The following is a 21,936-nucleotide window of genomic DNA, read 5'->3' on the forward strand; positions in this document are numbered from 1 at the left end:
GGAGATGCCACACTTGATTTCCTTTGGCGTTGGGCGGCCCTCTCTTGTCACTGAATAGCTAATACCTATCACTGCACCTGTCTCACCTACCTAGCAACACCAGCCCTTTTTTATAACCACACCACCATTCACATAGCACATGCTCTACCATGAAAAACATAAACCCATGGAGCCGCTTGCCTATCTATCTATATAGATGCATATATAGACAAGCAGTTTACGACACAAGTGACAGCAGAGAAATTGCCTGATTTTCTAATGGGCAACTGAGGATTCCCTCTCAGCTGGGGACACTGCACAGGGACTATATCAAGTGACTGTGACAGCTAGGGGCACTCTGTGGATGCTGGGCTATATATGCTATGGAACTAAACAGCTCAGAAGCCAAAGAGTGCTTACCAGTTGTTACAGTCACCCAGTAGCATTATCGATAGAATCCCTGCACAGCACCCCCCATCTAAGAGGGAATCCCAGGCTGTCACATGGAGAATACTTAAGATTATAAGGGGCTACTGGGGATTCCCTCTATTTTTGTGCAGGGGCAATATCTATTATGCTGCCACATAATTGTAGCAGCTGGAGACACCCTGTGGCAGGCTGGATATATACTTACATAGCATATATAGACAGTCTGCAACTGAGTGCCCCCAGCTGAGAGGGAATTCCCAGCCACCTCACTGACCTTTTAACCGGCAACCTGGGACAGCAACAGCATAATAGATATTGCCTCTGCATAGCTGAGAGAGAATGCCTAATCTTCTAATGGGCAACCAAGGATTCCCTCTCAGCTGGTTACCACATGATTGTCTTTATATTATGCTGTGTGGGGGCGGCAAAAGGCACAAAGTGTAGATCTATGAGGGCTCACAGCAATGGGTACTTATTGTAGAAGCAGAGGGATTTTAACACAGCACAGGCAGAGAGGGGAGGTAGATATACACATGCACAGCCAGAAAATCTGTTACATGGACAGACAGAGGAGCCTTTATTAGAACCAGCAGAGGGAGCCATTCATGTTATGGAAGGTAATTATCTTTATAGGAGGTCATTATTTTAATGTACATTTCTGTTCTCCTATTTAGTATATTAAGGGGGAAATCCACATAAGGAAAACTTGTTTACACAAGTAAAAAAAATCTATAGTTACGCAATTGCTGTTGACCCCGTCCTCTTCTCCCGCCGCCATTTTGTGACGATGTCGTCACAAGCGGGGGGCAGGCCTGGTCTTCCTCTGCTTCCCCATCTTGCTTTAGAATGAATGAGAGCAAAAAGGCTGCCAAAGCACGTGCGCACCAGCAGCCTTTTAATTGGCTGGAATGCATCACATGGCTTCCAGCTTGCTCAGCTCTGATTGGCTGAGCAAGCTGGAAGCCATGTGATGAGATCAAGCCAATGAAAAGGCTGCCAGTGCACACATGCATTGGCAGCCTTTTTGCTCTTGTTCACTCAATTGGAACCAGACACTAAAGAAAAACTGAAGAAGCGGACGGGGGATGACTGGGACTGCGGGCGGCGAGATTTCTGAATGGCGATCAACTCAGGAGGGATGGTGAGTATAGGGTCTGTGCCTGTTTTGGTTTTTTTTCCCCTTGACGCGGGAGTTGTCCTTTAAAAGCTGACCAAGAACAACCCAGCTCTGTGCAGGATTTACTTTTTCAAGTTATGAAGGGTAGGAAAAAGAATTTTTCCTATTAATGAAACCATTTTTTTCCCTGGGCGACTTCCACATCCTCATTTAAAGTGTCACTGTCGTTTAATTTTTTTTTTTTTTTTTGCAGAAATCAATAGTACCGGCGATTTTAAGAAACTTTGTAATTAGGTCTATTAGCCGAAAAATGCATTATCACGAAAAAGCAGTTTGAAGCTCTCCCCCCCTGTCTTAATCATTGTGTATGGAGAGGGGAGAGATGGAGGGAGATGAAGCACCAAAACAGGACAACAAAAAGGTAATTTACAGCTACATCACCGGCTATCTCTCTCAATACAGCTTTAATGGAGCTCCCGGCTGTGTAATCCTTTGTTCTCTGCTTCCGACTCATCTCCCTCCTCCCCCCTCTATAGAACAGACAGGGTTGTGTCTGATGCAACAAGTCACAATTTTCTGATATTTTGCGGTGAATGGAGGGGGGTGGGGGGGGGAAAGTCTTTTTGAATGCAGATAATGGCATATTTGCCTTATAACCCAACTACAAAGTTTCTTAAAATCGCCTGGACTATTGATTTTTAGGGGGAAAAAAAAATAAAAATGACAGTGACTCTTTAAGCCTAATATAGCCAGATCCCTAATGGCATGGGTAGATCAGCTAGAGGAAGGGATCTAGGAAAAGTACACTAACTGATAATTGTGTTTTCTAGAAGCATGATGATACCCTTATATTCCCACCATTTGTGTGCACTGGGTAGGTGTTGGTTAATGTGGGTGTAGCGCACACACCAAAAAAAAGTTGTGCGTTCTGAAACCACCCATAATTGGAAGGCCCCTATTGGGCTCAAAAATTCACTGGAGCGGAGTCCTTTTATCTCCAGGTTTCCTGTATCCAGAGGCAGGACCCTCTCTCCCCAAGGTGCAGTTATGCTTTGAGGAAAAGCCATACTGGTAAGTGAAATCACCAAGATAGATATTGCTGTGTGCGTATATTCATTTTTAACAATAGGAGCCTATGGGTGACCTTTCCCTGTGTGCCTATAGTATACTGTGCCTTCTGTCAGATGCATGCATTATGGGTCCTCCTGACTAGAGATGAGTGAATCGCTCATCTAAACGAAGCAAAGTATTTATTTGATCTGCGCACTGCTCATCAAGCCGCCGGCCTTTCAGCACTGCTCCGCTCCCTGTGATTCGCTCATTTCAACTTCTGACATGTACCTCGGATGTAGACTCAAAGTGTGAGGTTAACAGAATGTAATGTTAAGTGCTTAAAATTAAACAGTGAAATCTAAAAAGGTATGAAAGAATAATGGTAAATCATATACAAGCAGATTAAGATAATAAAATGTAAGTTATCTGTTCCAGTTTAGTAGTTATGGATGGGGTTAGTAACATCAGTATGGATGGTTTTGCTCATTAAATCAAATGCTGGCAAAACATGCAGTTTTCTAGAACCTAACAGAAGATGAAGGCAGTGAATTGGTTTCAACAAGCAGTTGTGTAATTTTTTAGTGATGTTTGGTTCTCCTATATAACCGGCACGCATAAAGATACAAAGAGAACAAGACAGTACAGTTTCCCCAATAACTTTATTTGGATTTTCCACAATACAGTACACCTCCATTTCAGTAGCGTTTTCCAGCTGATTTGTAATGTAGATTATAGAATCATAGCAGAATGCCCATATAATAACTTCCTCTACAACTGCACCCATGTTGTGACCTGCAGCATTCCTTGCTTCTAATTTGGGAATCATCAGAATGCCATTCTGGAGAATCACATGGTCTTCCCAGAGCCTAGGACAGTCTTTATGTTTTGCGTTAACCCACTGTGACTAAGTCACCCAACTAAAGCTGTAACCCTGTGCTGGGTTTGTTCAGGCGACCAGATCAAGATGAAACATCTGAACACACAAAACTTAGGATGACACATCAACACTCATGTTTATTGGCTAGCAGCTCTGATGTTTCCCATTTCATTATGTTAACAATTTAGTTTAAGCCATCATGTGTTATTGCTTATTTAGAGGTATGATCCTGCTTTTCAGCCTCAGCATTACCAGGAGGTGGTTGGTGTAGCTGTGCTTTAAATATGGTTCATGCATACTGATCAAAATAAAGAGAACTTGGAAATTCAATAGGACAGAGATGATTTTTCTAATAAATTGAGGTTTCAGGGGGTCTAGGTTTTTGTCACTTTTGTTCACATAGGGTTACTTCTATTTGTTTTTACATTAAACAGATGAAATACAGTTAGCGTCCAGTGTCTATCAGATTAAGAAGAGACTCGGTATAGGAAAGGTATATGACCACACAAGGTAAGAGATGTGCAATTAGTGCAATAAGGACTCAAGTTTTTCCTCCATTTGCCCGAAACTGTCAGGACTGATCAAACATCAAGTAGACTATAAATACAGATGAATACTTTTACTGTAACATCAGATTTCTACTATCATGTACTGTAGGCAGAGCAGTATAAACAGTTGTCAGTGCTTGCAGTAGAATTACACACAGTAATATTAGACTTGGGTAGGTATTCCACGATTTTCCTAAAGCGTCATACCGTGCAAAGGCTCCACAACAAGAAAGAAAATAGTCTTCACAGCTCTAACAACGGCCTGAACATGGCAAAACATAAGTGGATTCAAGGGTTCCAGCATACAAAAATAAAACTGCATAAATCACTTCACGCCATGGAACAGAGCATAAAATAATTAACACATCCACTTTTGTAAGCTGTTTAGCGGAAGAAATGTCTGCCCTTGCACGTGTCAGCACTTTTGTACCAAGCTAAAGCGCTACATGGCACTTTTTTTTTTTCTTGTTGGACTCGATGGTAATGGCAGTATATCTCAATATGAGACATTGCTGCTGTAAGTGTCCCCTCATGGAATACAACAGAGGAGTGTCAGGAGGAGGAAAGATAACAAACAAAATCTGTCCTGGAATGTACAAAAAGTGAAGTGTAATCGGTTGACAGCATAAACACCTTGTCTCCCACAATAATAATAAAAAAGGGCAGCAAGTCTTGGAAAAAAAAAAGATGGCTCATTTCTGGGTATTTCCTGGTCTCAACAAGCAAAAACTATAGGAGTCTTAACACTCCTGTAACAGACTTGCCCTTTAGGTCACTTCCTTATGCTGGATAAGGATAAAACACTGCCCTCTACTGGCAACATTCACAGCATATGATCTGCTCAGACGGGTGCCTCAGATTAGATCTTCCCTCGAATTTGTACAAGAAGGGAGGCAAAATGTTGCACAATAGTACACCTTTATCATGGTTTCCAATATGCCGAAAAACCCTTCCATCATCAGGGCAGAGAGTCCTTCAGTAAGCTGACCTCCTCTTCAGTCTCCTCTGCGTCGTCTTCATAAATGGCATTCAGTTGAACATTATTGACTCGGGGTCGTGGTTTGCCATTTGGGCCATATGGCGGAGGATATCTTTTTTTGTGATAATGCCAAGGAGGCGTCTAAGAAAGAAAGAAACAGGCACAATTAGGGAAAAGAAAGACCAGATTTTTTTAAGGAAAACCTAGATTAACAACTAGGAAACAGAAAAGAGGAGGTACAATACAGTTTCCCTATCCATAAATTACATTAGACCACCACCAATTACACTATTCACTTATAGCCAATAACTTTACTGATAAAATGTCATGATTTGTCAACAGTAAAAGATTGCCAAACTATAATCAGAGGTTTCAGTTTTCAGTGTATTAGCTTATCACACAATACTTATCCTGATGGACTGAGCTCTTTATCGCCTGGGATACTGGGTGAGCACACAGACATTACAGTATCATACGTGCGCCAAATAAGTGTATATCAGATTATAAACAGCTCAGAATTCATAGTTCACTCCCCTCCTGAATGTGCAGACATGGAAATGAGTATCTACAGATAGAGAACATTAAATGGGTGAGTAAGGTGACTGTTATCCTGGTACAGTATGTTTATCCCATCCCTTATGGGAAAATGATGCCATTTACAAATAGGGTTGTCTATTCTACATTGCATGGTGTTACCATGACTGGCTCCAGCATTGCCGCAGACAGTAAATGGGGCAGCTGTTCACATGAGTGATAGGTGTAATGGAAACCGGTTGGAATGGATTCAAACACCAGTGAGAGGTATGAATGCAACATTTGGAAAATTCTAAACTCATAATGAGCAGGCTAAAAAAACAACATCAAAAACCTCTACCAGGATAACACACAAAGCGGAACATATTGAGCAGATGCCCTTGTTATTCTGGTTAGTACTTCCACTTGTGAGAGGATGCATGAAATTCTTCTGTATTAGAATCATACCGGAAAAGCAGGGATGCACTACAGCCGGTCAATGTGATTTACAGCTGCAACATAGTCAAAGCAACCAGCATGGTCTCTAAGGCATTTACGCAAAGCTTTGCTACAGAAGCCTCTATATACTAGCTTTATGGCTCTCTTATTAAATCTTTCAAGGAAAGCAGGATTTTTTTAAGCTAGAACATATAACCTAGGGAATTAGCACAGCGGTCATATGAGGTGAGGGAAGATGATGCTAATACCATCAGCTTAATGCAGAGCTATGAAATACTGGGAAGAAACTAACACAGAGAGGGGTCATATACCTTTTAAACTCTTGTAGTCCCATCCATCATCGAAGAGGAAACTTTTCTCTGGTGCAGATAATTATAACAAATTCTACTGAAGAAATACAATCTGCTTACACCAAAACACTGGTAATAATATAGGATCTTGTCACTGACACTGTTGTCTTACAGGTGCCTTTCAACTTTGCCACCCCAAAAGGAAAGGTGTTTTACCATAGTGGGTGGAACTACAAAAACATCCCCTTATAATCCCAATCTTTATTTGTGGGCCATCATCGTATGCAAGGACTAAGGCAAAAGCACAAAGGCACAATATTGGTTATGCCTTTTTGCCATATAACTAAAGAACAGATTTTCCTCAGAAAAAGGGTAGTCCATCTAGTCTGCCCTTGCATTATTTTCTTCTCAATTTTATCTTAGGATTGATATACAGTGAAATCTTTCCATAAGATGACCTCTTTGGGAACACTTCCTCTTACCCAGACCAGATTTTTTGTGATGGATACTTAGTCCACCATATACTATGCATAGTGCTTACAGGCCATGGCCAGTGATTTTAACAACTAGAGATTTCTTGTTCATCAGCTAAATGTTGGCCCTTCCTACAGACTGATTATAAGCAATGTTCCTGCCTACTGATAACTGACTTATGTAAAACGCCCTTAGGGCCTTCACATGTACCGTATCACAGCAGATTTCACTCTGCGAGTTTATTGCAATGAAATCCGCTGTGATAATGATTACTATGTAACTCAATAGCAATGTATTCCCACAGCAGTGTATTATGTGTGTTTTATTTGTACCATGCGGATTTTATGCGGAAATAAGCTGCGAGTCGGTACGTGTGAAGGCACCCTTACTGTAGATTTACCAACCACACCTGCTGAAAAGTTTACCCAAGCATCTACAACTTTTAGTAAAACAACCGACACCCCCCCCAACCCCCCAAAATAACCGTAGATTGTGTTCCCTTGTCCTTGTGTTCAGATTCTTATTTATAACACTTCCCTTCTGAATCTTATTTAGCCCACTTACCTAACTCGATGCCCTGGGACACACCCTGTGATGACTGCTAGTAGGTGAGTATGTGCGATCTTTAAAAACTGAAAAAAATCTTTCCTTCCACCATTTTTGTTCTATTTTATCAATATCTTTCTGTAAGTGAGGTCTCCAGAACTGGACACAGTATCCTAGATGTGGTCTCACCAGAGCTCTATACAGCGGGATCATAATCTCCCTCTTCCTACTGGTTATACCTCTAGCAATACAGCCCAGCATATACGATTTTCTCCATCACCTGGTTGCACTGGTGACTCATTCTGAAATTGTCAGAAATGTAACATTTACCAATAGCTTTTTTTAATCCATCACCAATTGACCTTGATGATAATGGTGGTAAAAAAACAAAACATACACACACACACACACACACACACACACACAACTCAAAATTAAAATGGTACCTTAATAAATTTAAGAAAAAAAGCTAAACAATGGGGAAAAATGAACTAGGGAAATATAATAGTCATTGTATGATCCCTAGGCTTAGTAATAATCTGCCAACAAAGAGAGGCCACTTCCGTAAAGGATGGAGGAAAAAAGTCTCAATGCTTCAGCTGAACAGTACAAATCTTTGAGCTCCCATCTCTACAAGAACATAATCTTACTGTATAGTCTTTCAGATTTGCATTTGGCAGGTGCATCTGCAGCATGAGAGTGTATTATGAAAGCACAATCCTATGGATGCAATTATAACTTAAGTAAGCAGCCTGTTTTCATAGCAGTTGCATTAGTCTGACTAATGATGTCTGCACAAGCCAATATATAAGTATTCATGTATGTGCAACAGATCTGAAGATGAAAATCAGTACCAAAGCAGAATTAAAGCGTACCTATTGTTAAAATGTTCCACCTACATAAATCAGTAGCACTTATAAACACATGAAACATTGTCATATACTTTATTAGGGGAAAGTGGCAGCTTCCTCACCTTCCATGAGCCTGTAGTCTCTCAATGTTCAGAAACCTCCTCAGGCCCCAAAATATCCATCTGCAGTAATATAATAAATAGAAGAGAGGGGGGAGGGGGGAATGCAGCTGCAGCTTTCCTCAGTTAGAATGACTGCTTTAAGAGGATGAGGTGGAGAGATGTAATAGAGGGTGCTGCTTCATTTTCTTAATATCTCTTTAAAAATGACTGCTTTAAGAGGAAGACACTGGAGGTGCAAGGTGGGAAGACATTGGAGGAATGCAACTGCAGTTTTTAGGGAAAATAGATGCAGAACATCCCAAAACACATGGGTCAGACACATTTCTAACTGCGCTACACCTACAGCTCTCTAGGGCACACATGCATTTTTCTTTACCAATAGGTACGCTTTAAGGGACATATTCGAGCTCAAGCAGCCAAAGCTTTAGAATTTGTTTAGTACAAAACATGTTCATGTGGCATAAAACACTTTAAGCCTACTTTATTGTGGCTTGCCATTTTTTGTGATACATGTAACAGGTAAACCAATTGCAACTTCACAGTCTAGACCTGTCAAGCCCTAGGGAAGTAAGATATCTTCCTATTCATCGATCTATGCAAAATTAAAGGCTAAATATATTAGTCACACCGGTGTGACTAATAAGTCACACCGGTGTGTGTACATAGCTTTAATACACCCATGAATTGGAATATGGAGACATCCAAGCTTGGTAAGACCTCTGGAATACATTATCTGACCAGCCAATATGACCTGTATGTAACATACAAGGCACTAAGCTAGAAGGGAAAACACTTGGCCCACCTCTGCAAGTGCTCATAGGCACAACACAAATAATCTAACCGTAAAAACGACAAGATATTGTGGTCCAGATATGTGACATAATCTGTTAAGGCCACATATTTCACCAAATAACCTGCTCTGGTTTACAGATTTTTAGGACATTGAGAGTAAAGTGCTGGGTGATGGTAGCTGTGGTGAAGAGCTGGTGCTTACTAAGTTGCTTTGCTAATAGTATGTCACAGCAAGAAGTGCTGAGCAGACGTTTCTTCTGCCTGCAGTGCTCAGGGTTCGAGGATGAACAGCAGTGCAGATGCTGCTATCAGCTGGAGCAATGTGCTCTTTGGTTGACCTGGTGATGTGTGTGAACAGTAGACAAATTTCATGCTTCCTGCCTTCTAAGAAGTGACTACATGTTAGAGGCGCTTTGACTAATCACCAAGGGTTCCACGTGCTGCTTTAGATGTTCGAGATGTTCTAATATGTTCTTCTTTGTGATGATCCCCAAGACAGTCCTGAAACAGATCATGTTATGCTAAGAACTGAGGTTGAACTACAAATGGAGAAAACAAAAAGAATGAAGCAACAGAAAATCATGGCAATGTTATGGGGTAATGGGTGAGATGGCAGACATACAACTACTGGCTTTGTCAAAGATTGCATTTAAAGTCAAAGAAATACAAAACAATTGTACATTTTGGAGATAAAGTATTCACATTCCCTACAGCAGTGATTTTCAACCTTTTTTGATCCGCGGCACACTTTTTATACTTAAAAAATCCCGGGGCACACCACCAACCAAAATGGCACAAAATGACACTAAAACAGTAAATATTATACATATAGTTAATAATATAGATTCTTAATGTATTTAAACTCAGTGTGAAACCTGGGCCTGTTTTCTTCCCCCCCTGTGTGTCTCTCCACCATACTTCTCCCCCCTTCTTCTCTCCTGTGCTTCTCTCCACCATACTTCTCCCCCCTGCTTCTCTCCTGTGCTTCTCTCCCCCATACTTCTCCCCCCTGCTTCTCTCCACCATACTTCTCCCCCCTTCTTCTCTCCTGTGCTTCTCTCCACCATACTTCTCCCCCCTGCTTCTCTCCTGTGCTTCTCTCCCCCCCTGCTTCTCTCCACCATACTTCTCCCCCCTTCTTCTCTCCTGTGCTTCTCTCCACCATACTTCTCCCCCCTTCTTCTCTCCACAATACTTCTCCCCCCTGCTTCTCTCCTGTGCTTTTCTCCACCATACTTCTCTCCCCCCTGCTTCTCTCCACCAAACTTCTCTCCCCCCCGCTTCTTTCCCCTGTTTCTCCCCCATTGTTTTCTCCTGTTTCACAGGAGCACCATAGTTTGGGGAACTTTCCCCGCGGCACACCCGACCATGTGTCGCGGCACACTAGTGTGCCGCGGCACACTGGTTGAAAATCACTGCCCTACAGTACGTATACAGGATGCATCCTTCATAAGTGTCTTGGCCAACAGTGAGATAACCTAGGCACAGAAGCTTCTATATTACAAGTCAAGATTAAGCTAGATTGTGACCCACTTATAAGGCTCCATTTAGGGCCTCTGCCAAAGGTTCTGTCATATTTGATGGGAAGAACAAGATAGATGGAGGAATTCTCCCCATCAAAAACAACAGACACTACCATAGAACCAGACAGTTACCATTAGAAATCAATGGGGTCAGATCTGTTTTTACTTTTCTGTTCCTATGGGAGAGCAAAATAATGGAATGGATAACACAGGTATAAGATCGATCTCAGCATATTTAGTATGTAGGGTGACTGTAGGAGCAACAAAGATAGATAGATCAGGCAGTATGTAAAATAGAATTATAACAATAGGATGGTGATATGCAGACACTGACAATGTAATATTAATTTGACCAGGAAAATTATACGTTTCTGTGCCCAACCTATGATAGTGGGATATACAATGTAATTAATAGCACCCCTAACTCTGGCATCTGGCACTGGATACCCACAGTAAGAAGCATGCGATGTGTATTGGATGTAGTCATGAATGGTAATAGTTACCAGTCACTGGTTGTTCTCTTCACTGGAGTAATACAAAGTGGACAAATAATGCAAGAAAGCTATACCTACATCATGAATGAGTCCTAAGCAAATAGGGATACAGTCAGTTATGCTTTTAGCAGTTTTCGGACTCCCATTGTATAATATCACATTTATTCCCAAGAGAATTGCTATCTTCCGCCCCATTAGATAGTACCTACACTACACTGCCCCCACAGCAATACTCCTGACTGTCTGCCTATGCATACTGAACTATAAGTGGTTAATAAAGGGATGGTGGGTAGCCTTTATGATTTGCAGGCAGAACAATCTAGTAGAACAAGAAACAGTTATAAATATAAATGCTTGTGATAGAAACAGCACAGTATGCCAGGACCCAAGATACCAAGGCTGTAATTGTGTATTCAACCAGAGCAAGCAATGATGCAGAGACAGCGAGTTATTAGTCATGGGCCGCAATGTGAGCGCCACCAAGCAGAGTGCATGCAACACACAGATCTGCTCAAATCTTTCTGGAGTTTAATCTATAAGCAGCTCTTACAATGACTATAGAGGTTACCTGAGTAAGGCTGCATGCACACTTGGAGATTCATTCTCTTGTCCATCACCAGTGACCAAACAAGGGCTCATTTCGTCCCTGGATGTGTATCGCTTACAATTTGTTTATACAGAGAGATTGGACAAGAGGACTCCTGATCACAAGTGTGCACACTGCATAAGGTTATACAGTATCCACATCTAGGCTTTAGGCAACATTCACACATATGCAAATTTATGGACAGGGAAGGAATGTGATGGACAGGGAACAAGTCCATGACATTCCTTCCGCAAATTTGAGGACATGTGAATGTGCCCTTACTGAATGCGATGAGCTAGTTCTTTACATTTAACGGAAACCTGTCATACTGAAAAATCAGTCCAATCTGTATTCATCCTGTTATAGAGCAGGTGGAGTTGAGCAGAGTCATACAGGATAACTTGCTATTTATTCATGGACATCTCTGCTCATTCTGGGCTAAGTAGTCAAGTGGGTGGCTACCTAGTGATAAAGAGCCTTCTCTATAAGCACAGTTATACACACCGTCCACCTGATTACATGGCCCAGAATGAGCAAAGGTTTACATGAATGATTACTGTATATTTAGTGTGACAGCTTCCTTTTAAAACTACCTGTCTATAGGAAACACACAAACGTCATAGTGAATGGCAAAATATTTAACCAATGGTTTTCTGGTTTTATCTAAGCTTACCCCACTGGATAACATAGCTGAAGTGTGTGGTAAAAAGGAGTGTGCTTGTTTACAGCATAACCATCTTATAAAAGGTTATTGGATTCACTGAAGAATATTAACCTGGCCCCTTTTGTCAGAAAATCCATGTTCAAAACACCATCACCCTGCCCCCAACCCCCATTTATGTAGCGTTATTACTATGTGTGTCTGTGTATTGCTAACAGAGTACTGGAAGTATAGGGAAATCATGTAGTTGCAATGTGTGCTCAGCTGTACCTGACATTCTCCATCTTCATACTCTACCAGTCGGTACAGCATTGATTAAATAAGCTTAGAGACAGAAAGCAATGGATGCCACACCAGCATGCTTTGCAGCTACTTGACCCCCTAGTTCATGCACTTTGTTAGCATTAGTTCAGTGTGGATTTTCTCATAGAAGAGGCCAGGACTGGGCTAATTTTCATTTTTGTGCTTTCACTTTTTCCTCTCCATGTTTAACCCTTTGAGGACCAGGCCCAAAATGACCCAGTGGACCGCGCAAATTTTGATCTTAGTGTTTTCATTTTTCCCTCCTCCCCTTCTAAGAGCTCTAGCACTCTCAGTTTTCTATCTACAGGGCCATGTAAGTGCTTGTTTTTTACAGGAATAGTTGTACTGTGTAATGGCGTCTTTCATTTTACCATAACATGTATGACGGTAAAAGCGACATGATACCATTATTCTATAAGTCAGCCCGAACACAACCATATGCAGGTTTACACAGATTCTCTAATGTTATATATTGTTTTTGAATAAAATCCTTTTTTTTTGGCAATTAGTTATTAATAAAATGGGCCTATTGTGACGCTTATAACTGTTTTTATTTTTTCACCTACAGGGCTGTAAGGGGTGTCATTTTTTCCGCCATGATCTCAAGTTTTTAATAATACCATATATTGAAAATCTGAAGTTTTGATCATTTTTAATAATGTTATATATTTTTTTTATATATATATATATATATATATATATATATATATATATATATATATATATATATATATATATATAATGTAACATAAAAATTGGTAATCTGCGCACTTTTTTTCCCTTTTTTTTTTTTTTTTTTTTTTTTTACACATTTGAAGTCCCTTTGGGGGACTTTTACATACATAACTTTGATTTCTACACTGATCATTGCTATGCCATAGGCATAGCATTGATCAGTGCCTGTACAGGCTCAGTGAGCAGCTCGCCGATCGGACCGTACGGAGGAAGGTAAGAGACCTCCGGCGGTCCGATACAGCGATCAGGACCCCCGCAGTAACACTGCGGGGTCCCGATCGGTAAGTGACAGGGGACTCGCGACGTCTGAGTTAATGACACACTGCAGCCTGTCATTAACGGTGAGGTCCCGGCTTGCTCACTGCAGCCGACCCCCACCTCCTACGAAGAGCGCTTCACTCCGGAGCGTGCTTCATAGCAGGAGAAACACTCAGGACGTAGTTACGTCGAGGGTCGTCTAGGGGTTAAAAGGCCATAGCGCTTGCATTTTTTCACCTACAGACCTATGGGCCCTAATTTTTTGCGACACTAAGTGTGCTTGCAATGGCAGACTTAATTTTTCCATAATATGCCGCAAACCGTAAAAAAATTATTTGTGCAGTGAAATTGAAAAAAAAAAGAAAAAAAAAAGAAAAGGAATTTGTTTTCATTTTGGAGGGTTTCGTGTTTATGCCATTCATCCTATAGTATTACTGACATGTTATATATGTTTCTGAAGTCAGTACGATTACATCGATATGTAATTTGTATAGCTTTTATTTTACATGACTGCGTTTAAAAAATGGAAACTTCAAAACGCTTATAAGGCTTTTATACTTTGGTGTATGGGGCTGTGTGAGATGTCACATTTTGCGCCATTATCTGTACTTTCTATTGGTACTTTGTGTAAATGCGACTTTTGAACACTATTACAATTTTTCTGGATTTGAGGGGGGGGGGGGAATCAGCAATTTAGCATTTAGGCTTTTTTGCGCTTACATTGTTTTACCATGCGAGATCAGGAATGTCATAATTTAATTGTAATTAATAGATAATTAATATATACCAAATATGTTTATTTATAAAAATAGAAAAAGGAGGGTGACAAACTTTTATTAGGGTAGGGGATTATTTATTGAGAAAACTTTATTTTTATTTTTTTACTTTAGCTTTTAGTCCCCCTGGGGGATTTCTATATACACAACACTTATCTCTCATATAGATTAATGCTGTGTATATAATACAGCACTGATCCATTAGATCAGTTCTGTATTACTCTGGTAAGCTGCAGACCAGATCTATGGATTACCGAGCCGAGATCAGCTTTATTCCAACACGGAGGCCCAGTCGGGTAAGTTGAACAGATCCCCCCTCCGCGATTGCATGGCGGGGGGAGATGCTCCCACTGGACCACCATGAATCTGGGGAAATAGCTGTTTAAATGCAGCTGTCAGCTTTGAAAGCTGCAACTAAATAGCTAATAGCAGCGGTTCCAGGCTGCAGATAGCAGCTGGATCGCAGCGGTTCAGAGCAGGGTTGCCACGTGACCCCTCTCTGAACCCCCCCCCCCTCCCCCATACACATGTGAACGTATGTACACATTCTTATGTGGGAAGGTGTGACAATACAATATCATTATTCCCGCTCGGGGAACAGCGTAAATAAAAAAGGGGGAGGGGGGACAAGGAGGAACATTGCTTCAATGTGACCTGGACATCCAGGCATCAATGACCTTTGGTTATGAAGGGATTAAAAACTACAATAGTGCAAAAAAAAAAAAAAAAACACAACACAGAAAACCCTTTACACAATAATTGCATGTCTAATCTGATAATCCTGGTATCCACATTCTGGATACAACACAAGCCGCCTCTTTATTCTCAGTTAATCTCCTGGTAAAAACTGGGAGTTAACTGGGCTTCGACCCACCAAAGAATAAAGAAAGTCTGATAACTAGTAAAAGGAAGTAATTTCTTAGCACATTAAAAACTAAGGGGGAGATTTATCAAACATGGTGTAAAGTGAAACTGGCTCAGTTGCCCCTAGCAACCAATCAGATTCCACCTTTCATTCCTCACAAACTCTTTGGAAAATGAAAGGTGGAATCTGATTGGTTGCTAGGGGCAACTGAGCCAGTTTCACTTGACACCATGTTTGATAAATCTCCCTACAACAGTCTGTGGTATTATAGCTGGGAATACTTCTGCAACATGGCACTTACCCATAGTTCTGGCACTGTTCCATATTAAAATCTTCCCTCTAAGATGCAATCCAGTGGCTGCTATTGAAAAGCAAGCACTATTTGGCAATTACCAAACCTCCTGACATGACTGGCTGAGGGGATTCACAGGGACACAACATCTGTGCGCCCTTTACCCAATCAGGTTGGGAGATGTTGTAATTAGCATAACACATGTTTTGATCGTAATCCGAAAATGGAGTTTGCAATGCTCACATTAACAAAAGAGTTGTCTAGATCAGCGCTTCTCAAACTTTTTCTACTGGAGCCTCACCCAGCAGACCAAGGCAATGCCTGGGCCTCACCAGACTGACCAAGAGGGTGCCTGGGCCTCACTATCTGTGGTGAAAGTCCATTTAAAAGCTGAAAATAATGCTAGGGCTACTTTTCACCTATCTCTCAAGCTCTAGATTCTAATAAAGCAAATAATGCTGCTAAAATGGAGATTTTTGCAAGCAGCAAAAGGACTGTGCAGATCATAGTAACTTTTGTGCAAACTGGCTCCTCAGCTGGGCCTCACCAACAACTAGGGGGCGCCTCACTGGTGAGGCCCGCCTCACAGTTTGAGAAGCACTGCTCTAGATGTTCCTGGTGAGATTACCATCATGAAAAAAATTTTTAAAGGGTGTTATCCAGGACTGAAAAAAACATTGCTGCTTTCTACCAAAGGCAGAGCTACACCTGTCCTCAATGGAACAGAGCTGCAATACAGACTAAAAAGATTGGTCCTGGAGGAAAACCACCATGTTTTTTAATCCTGGATAACCACTTTATAAATGCAAAAGAAGCCTGCTGACGCCCCTCACTCTAATATCAGTCATTAGAATAAGGTAGTGAACATGCTCAGAAACTCACCCATTGTGTGTGACAAGGCACTGCCTGAGCCCCAGCTTGCGGAATATATCCACCACTATCTCCATTGGTGTGTGATCAGTCACAGTAAAGGGGCTCATGTCCAGGATGCTGCGCAGCTTAAGGGGTCGGGGGCTCTCAGCAGGAAGGGATGGGGTGTGCTGGGCAAAGCAAACACGGGAACTTCCAACTATACCTTCCTGCTTCTTTCTTGCATTTTCTAAAAAAAATAAAAAAAAGGCAAAGACAAAAATAATTATTAATCTCTTCAGAGGGCAAAATATCTTCATACACAACAGATCATCTTCATTTGACATTTAGCTCAGTGTAGCACATAAATTTACTCTGCCCTGAATATCTAAAATTTTGACAGTATAGAAGTTAAAGCAAAACTGTCATTTTTTTTTTTATTGCAGAAATCAGTAGTATAAGCGATTTTAAGAAACTCTGTAATAGGTTTCATCAGCCAAAAAAGCCTCCTTCTGTACTCAAGAAGCAATTTCCCAGCCTCCCCCCTGACTTCTTATCTGTGCATTATCAGGCAAACACGTCTTCATTACAGAGAAGCCAGTGAAGACGGGTTCTGCTCTCTCCATTGTAAGCCTATGAAGGGGGAAGGGGCTGAGGGAGATGAGGGAGAAGGAAGAGGTGACATGAAGGTCAGCTGTTTGTAGACTCTCTGGGCACCTAAGACGCAGGATTCTGGGGTCAGAAAGGTCAGTGCTTATCTATGAACTTACTGAGAGAAGATTGCAGGGTGTTGTGCTGTGCAGGACTGCTCCGTGCTCAGTCACTCCTAACAGCCCCTCCCCCCTCCATAGCCACATAATGGAGACAGAAATCCTGCTTCATTTGATGTGAGGGGGGAGGCTGGGAGATTGCTTTTTCACTACAGAAGGAAACTCTTTTAGTACATAAAACCTATTACAGAGTTTCTTAAAATCGCTTGTACTGTTGATATTTAATGTTTTCAGAAAAATTACCCTGAAATGAGAGTTACGCTTTAATTCCATTTTCAATAGCAGGTCCACGAGTGACCATATAAAACCTGACCACTAGTAAACCCAGCACAGAGCAAAATGTTGTGCTGATGGCAAGTAGATTGTATGGAGTTTTATTCCTCATTTCTGCAGTACATGGGCTGTCTGAGGATTAGCCATACTATCCATAGAGAGGGCTAATAAGATTCTCTATGCAGAATTCATGGACATAAGTAGCAAGCTCCCCATTTTTTCTTGCAGTAAAAGTAAAAATGAATAGAAGAAAGGGTTTCCATTGCATGTGAAATTTTCTGGGGGGGGGGGGGGGATTTGCACCAAAGTAGAATCTGCAGAACAATCTGTGTGAAGTGTGATACACATGAGTGAGGCTTAAATATTAGAATAAAACAGCTGGGGCTGCTTTTCTGATGTAACCCATGACATGCTGGGATCTCCTCTGCTACTATTCTGCCTTCATCATTATCAGCAGGTCACTACTTAGACCGGGGTTGCCTTTGTGCTTTAAACCCTTCCGTCTGTTTCTTTGTAGATCTCAGAGCACTATGCAGACCCAGTACATCAATAACACTGTTTATTGTACTGAACCACAGTCATCCACCAGAACTGTGTCACCACTCTAAAGGGTTTAATATAACAAAACCAAGCAGGTCTTTTCAAGGTACAGACGCACTTTAAGAATAGTGTTTTACTGACCTATTGCTAGTGTTAAATCTCTTCTTAATGCGAACCCAACAAGTCGTTGTGATTCTTTGGACATGATGACGGGGAAACCATTGTAGCTAGTTTCATTGATCAGGCTTTCAATGTCATCAACAGTCATATTATCTTGTGTAAGAACTGCTAGCGGAGGGTCACTTCTCCTTGGTCTCATCACATCTCGAGCCAGCGTTGTGTGCGTGAATTCTTCTTTTGCATCCAAAAATGGGTATCCATTAAGTCGTATGTGCGATTCGTAGATGCCTTCACGTCCAAAAGCATCTCCTACCCACTTACTGGTCATTACAGCCGCCATCAATGGCACAATGTATTCTAGGCCTCCTGTAAGCTCAAATACAATAACAACCAGCGACACAGTCATCCTGGTAACGCCACCTAAACACAATAGACAACAATTCAGTGTTTTGCAAAATACATGCATACATGTCTTATCTTCTATTACTACCCATATAGTGCAGCTTGGAATTTGGCAACATTTACATTTATATATGTACGAAGGAAACCAATAGAAATATAGAAGCAAATTGGAGTTAGAATTTGTCCCCAACAGTGGATCTACAATTATGGACAAATTTTGTGGACGTGTTAATGAGGCCTTACAGTATCAGGCAGGTGGATGGGATTTTACAAATCTCATCCACATGCAGTGGACGCTTTCTGCATAGATACATAATGCTTAGATGGTTTAAATCTGTAGCATGCTTAATTTATTGCAGATTTCTACAGTCAAAACAGTAAAAATTTGCAGGTAACATGGTAGGGCTGGGTTCACACTTTTTCTTCTCTGTCTGTTTACCAGTAATCTAATCCATTTGGCAATCAGAGAAATAGAAATAAAAGGATCTGTTGAGATCCCTATCCGTTTGCTTTCAGATTTATTTTTGAGTAGAGAGAAAAATGTGGCAGCACAAAATAAAATTTCTGTGAAAAAAAATAAAATAAAACCTAAAAGGGACACATTCCTTTTTTTTAAATTTAATTACAAAGTTAAAGGGGTGGTGGTAAAATCAAGTGTACCGCATACATACTGTATATGTAAAGTAGAACTAATGTGCTGTTTTTAGGGGAGTAACTTACATCACTGTTTTCCCCATGGTTCTATTTACTTTTTTGTTTCTAAACGGTGACCCTGCTGTTGCCGTGCAGCAGTGCAGAGACTTTCCCACAATCTTGCATGTGAAATAAAAAACAAGTGGCCAGTACTAATGGGACAGATCAGGGGACTGCCAATAAATTGATTATAAGTGACCCAACCTAGTGGATGCCTGGCGGGCCTTACCCGAGTGCAAAAGCAGGCACATGAGGGATTAGTAAGTCTACGGAAGACCCTATGGGTCCATTACATGTCTCTAACAATTGCTTCTTCTGAACTACTGTTGGGGTAGGTTTACTGATGAATTTAGGCTCTCCTAGCTCAGTGGATCTTCCCTTATACCCTTGCCCTCAAAACAACCATGAAGCCCCACCGAGGTGCCAATGTTCACTAATGAAATGGAGCAAGCTTAGAGGAGAAAGGAGACAAAGACAAGTTCTATACACACAAAGAAAGATCGGCACCTTAAAAAGTGCCTTTGGCATGATTGTTATTTCAGGGATTACACTAATAGGTATTAGCACTTGGATTAACAAAATGAACACTGAAAATACAGGGAGAAGGTATTCCCTGTTTAATCCTACATTAATATATGTACAGAAAAGTACAAACACTATATCCAAGTCTTCATCTATTTGAGGTAGATAGATCAATGGTCTACCAAGATAGCAGTACTTTTACCAGACTCTAGGCTAGTCGGGTGTTTTGTACAACTGTTAATGACAATGATAGATTTACTAAAAAAAAAAAAAACACTTACCAATAGCAACCAAAGCTCAGTTTTCATTTCTTAAATTGCTCTGATAAAATGAAAACTGAGCTGTGATTAGCAAGACAGGTTACTGAAGACAAGGGTTTTTTGGCTACTTTTGATAAATGAGGCCCAAAATGTTTAATAACGTAATATAAAACTTATATAGATCTTTAAGGTTACAAACCCACTTACCGGATCTGCAGCGAGTCTCCTTGCTGCGTTTTTGCAGCGAGACTCGCTGCAGATCCCGGCCCTATACTTTCATTAGCAGAGAAACTCTTTTGTCTGCAGACCGCCCCATTAACCCCCCAGCCGCCGGACATTATACATTACCGGGTCCCCGCTCCTGCTTGCTTCGGGACCCGGTAATGTATAGTCTGGCGTGCGGCCGGGGGCGACCGGGGCTGCAGGGGGGCGGGCAGGAAATACATTACCTGATCCCGGCTCCTGCTTGCTTCGGCGGCTCCCGGCACGTTCCGCCCGGCCAATCAGTGCACTGCCCCGCCACAGCGCACTGATTGGCCGGGCGGGCCGTGAAGACACCGGGAGCCCCGAAGCAAGCAGGAACGGGGACACGGTAATGTATAATGTCCGGTGGCTAGGGGGTTAATGGGAAGGGCTGCAGACAAAATCGCAGCAGGGATGTACATCCCTGCTGCGAGTTTCTCTGCTAATGAAAAGTATAGGGCTGGGATCTGCAGCGAGTGTCGCTGCAAAAACGCAGCAAGGAGACTCGCTGCAGATCCGGCAAGTGGGTTTGAACCCTAAAGTTAAAAGTAGGGTTTAGAAGTCATAGGACTGATGTATTTCAAATAGGACAGATAACCTCTATGTATGGCATTGCTATAAAAGGCGTCCAATCACGTTCTGATTTAGATTGCTAAGGGTCCGTTTACACAGAAAGATTATCTGACAGATTATCTGCCAAAGATTTGAAGCCAAAGCCATAAACAGACTATAAACAGAGATCAAGTCATACAGGAAAGCCTGAGATGTTTCCTCTTTTCAAATCCATTCCTGGCTTTGGCTTCAAATCTTTGGCAGATAATCTTTCTGTGTAAATGGACCCTAACTTCTAAGGGCATCTCCATCCTATGTTGCAATGTTTGTTTCCAGGAACATCAGCAACACTGCATGGCTATTGGGGGGGGGGGGGGGGGGGGAATCAGTGAATACAACAAGATTGCAAGCTATGGAAACTAAAAGTAAGAGGGAACCAAACTGCAGCTTCCTCATCAATTTACAGTCACTGGACTGGGATCAGCAGCAAATCACACTGGTTCTTACTTAGCAGTATGAGGCAGTACACACTTACCCAAACATGCTGCTGCACCAACCATAGCATACAGCCCTGGAGTGATGCAGTCTGCACCCACTTCACACCATTCCTTGAATATAAACCAGTCGTGGTGGTAGTACGCCAGCTGTTCCACAGCAATTCCAACAATTCTTCCTGCTATAGCCCCTATAGCCATGCTTGGGATAAACAATCCTGAGGGCACCTGCAAACACATGACATTTAGAGATGTAGCAGTGAGACAAGACCACATGCAGTGAGGACCTTTTTTCCAATAGACGCAATAGTAAATGTTTAGTAAAATTCTGTTCATACTTGCTTTAGGCTGGCTAAAGACATAAGTAACCTTATTCGTCCCTGTATGAAACTCTTGAGGAGCAGAGATGAGCGAATTTACAGTATTAAAAAAGTGAAGCGCTTTGATATCACGGTGGTCGGCTTTTCAGCCGGCTGCCTCTGAACTTATTAGGCAGCCGGCTAATAAGCTGACCTCCAAGCTAATGAAGCGCTTTGCTCGGTTAATATGTCATTTTGTTCATCCCTACTGAGGAGTCCTAGGACTGTAACCAGAAGATATAGCAAGCATTCAAATGGACCAGAATCTGAGTATCTCTCTCCGTTCAAAGTCATTGGCACTGACAGAAACATGAGACCTTCACTAACATATTTGGGT

At 41.6% G+C, this 21,936-nt stretch overlaps 1 protein-coding gene across 5 annotated transcripts in view; it reads right to left on the bottom strand.

The window, feature by feature from the left end:
• Positions 1-3,218: 3,218 nt before the first annotated feature.
• CLCN3 (chloride voltage-gated channel 3) overlaps positions 3,219-21,936 on the bottom strand; it is a 70,336-nt gene continuing 51,618 nt past the window's right edge. For 2 of the 5 annotated variants that reach the window (XM_069977815.1, XM_069977816.1), the window contains 5 exons: positions 21,282-21,468; positions 18,096-18,494; positions 16,405-16,621; positions 9,455-9,530; positions 3,219-5,123 (listed from right to left, as the gene is read on the bottom strand). In XM_069977815.1, the coding sequence (XP_069833916.1) occupies positions 4,962-5,123; positions 9,455-9,530; positions 16,405-16,621; positions 18,096-18,494; positions 21,282-21,468 (1,041 nt within the window). In that variant the 3' untranslated portion in view covers positions 3,219-4,961. Of the gene's footprint in view, positions 5,124-9,454; positions 9,569-16,404; positions 16,622-18,095; positions 18,495-21,281; positions 21,469-21,936 lie in introns of those variants that run through there. The other 3 variants (XM_069977818.1, XM_069977820.1, XM_069977819.1) reach the window with 2 other exon arrangements.

This window comes from Dendropsophus ebraccatus, chromosome 7, assembly GCF_027789765.1.
Source record: "Dendropsophus ebraccatus isolate aDenEbr1 chromosome 7, aDenEbr1.pat, whole genome shotgun sequence".
Lineage (NCBI taxonomy): Eukaryota > Metazoa > Chordata > Amphibia > Anura > Hylidae > Dendropsophus > Dendropsophus ebraccatus.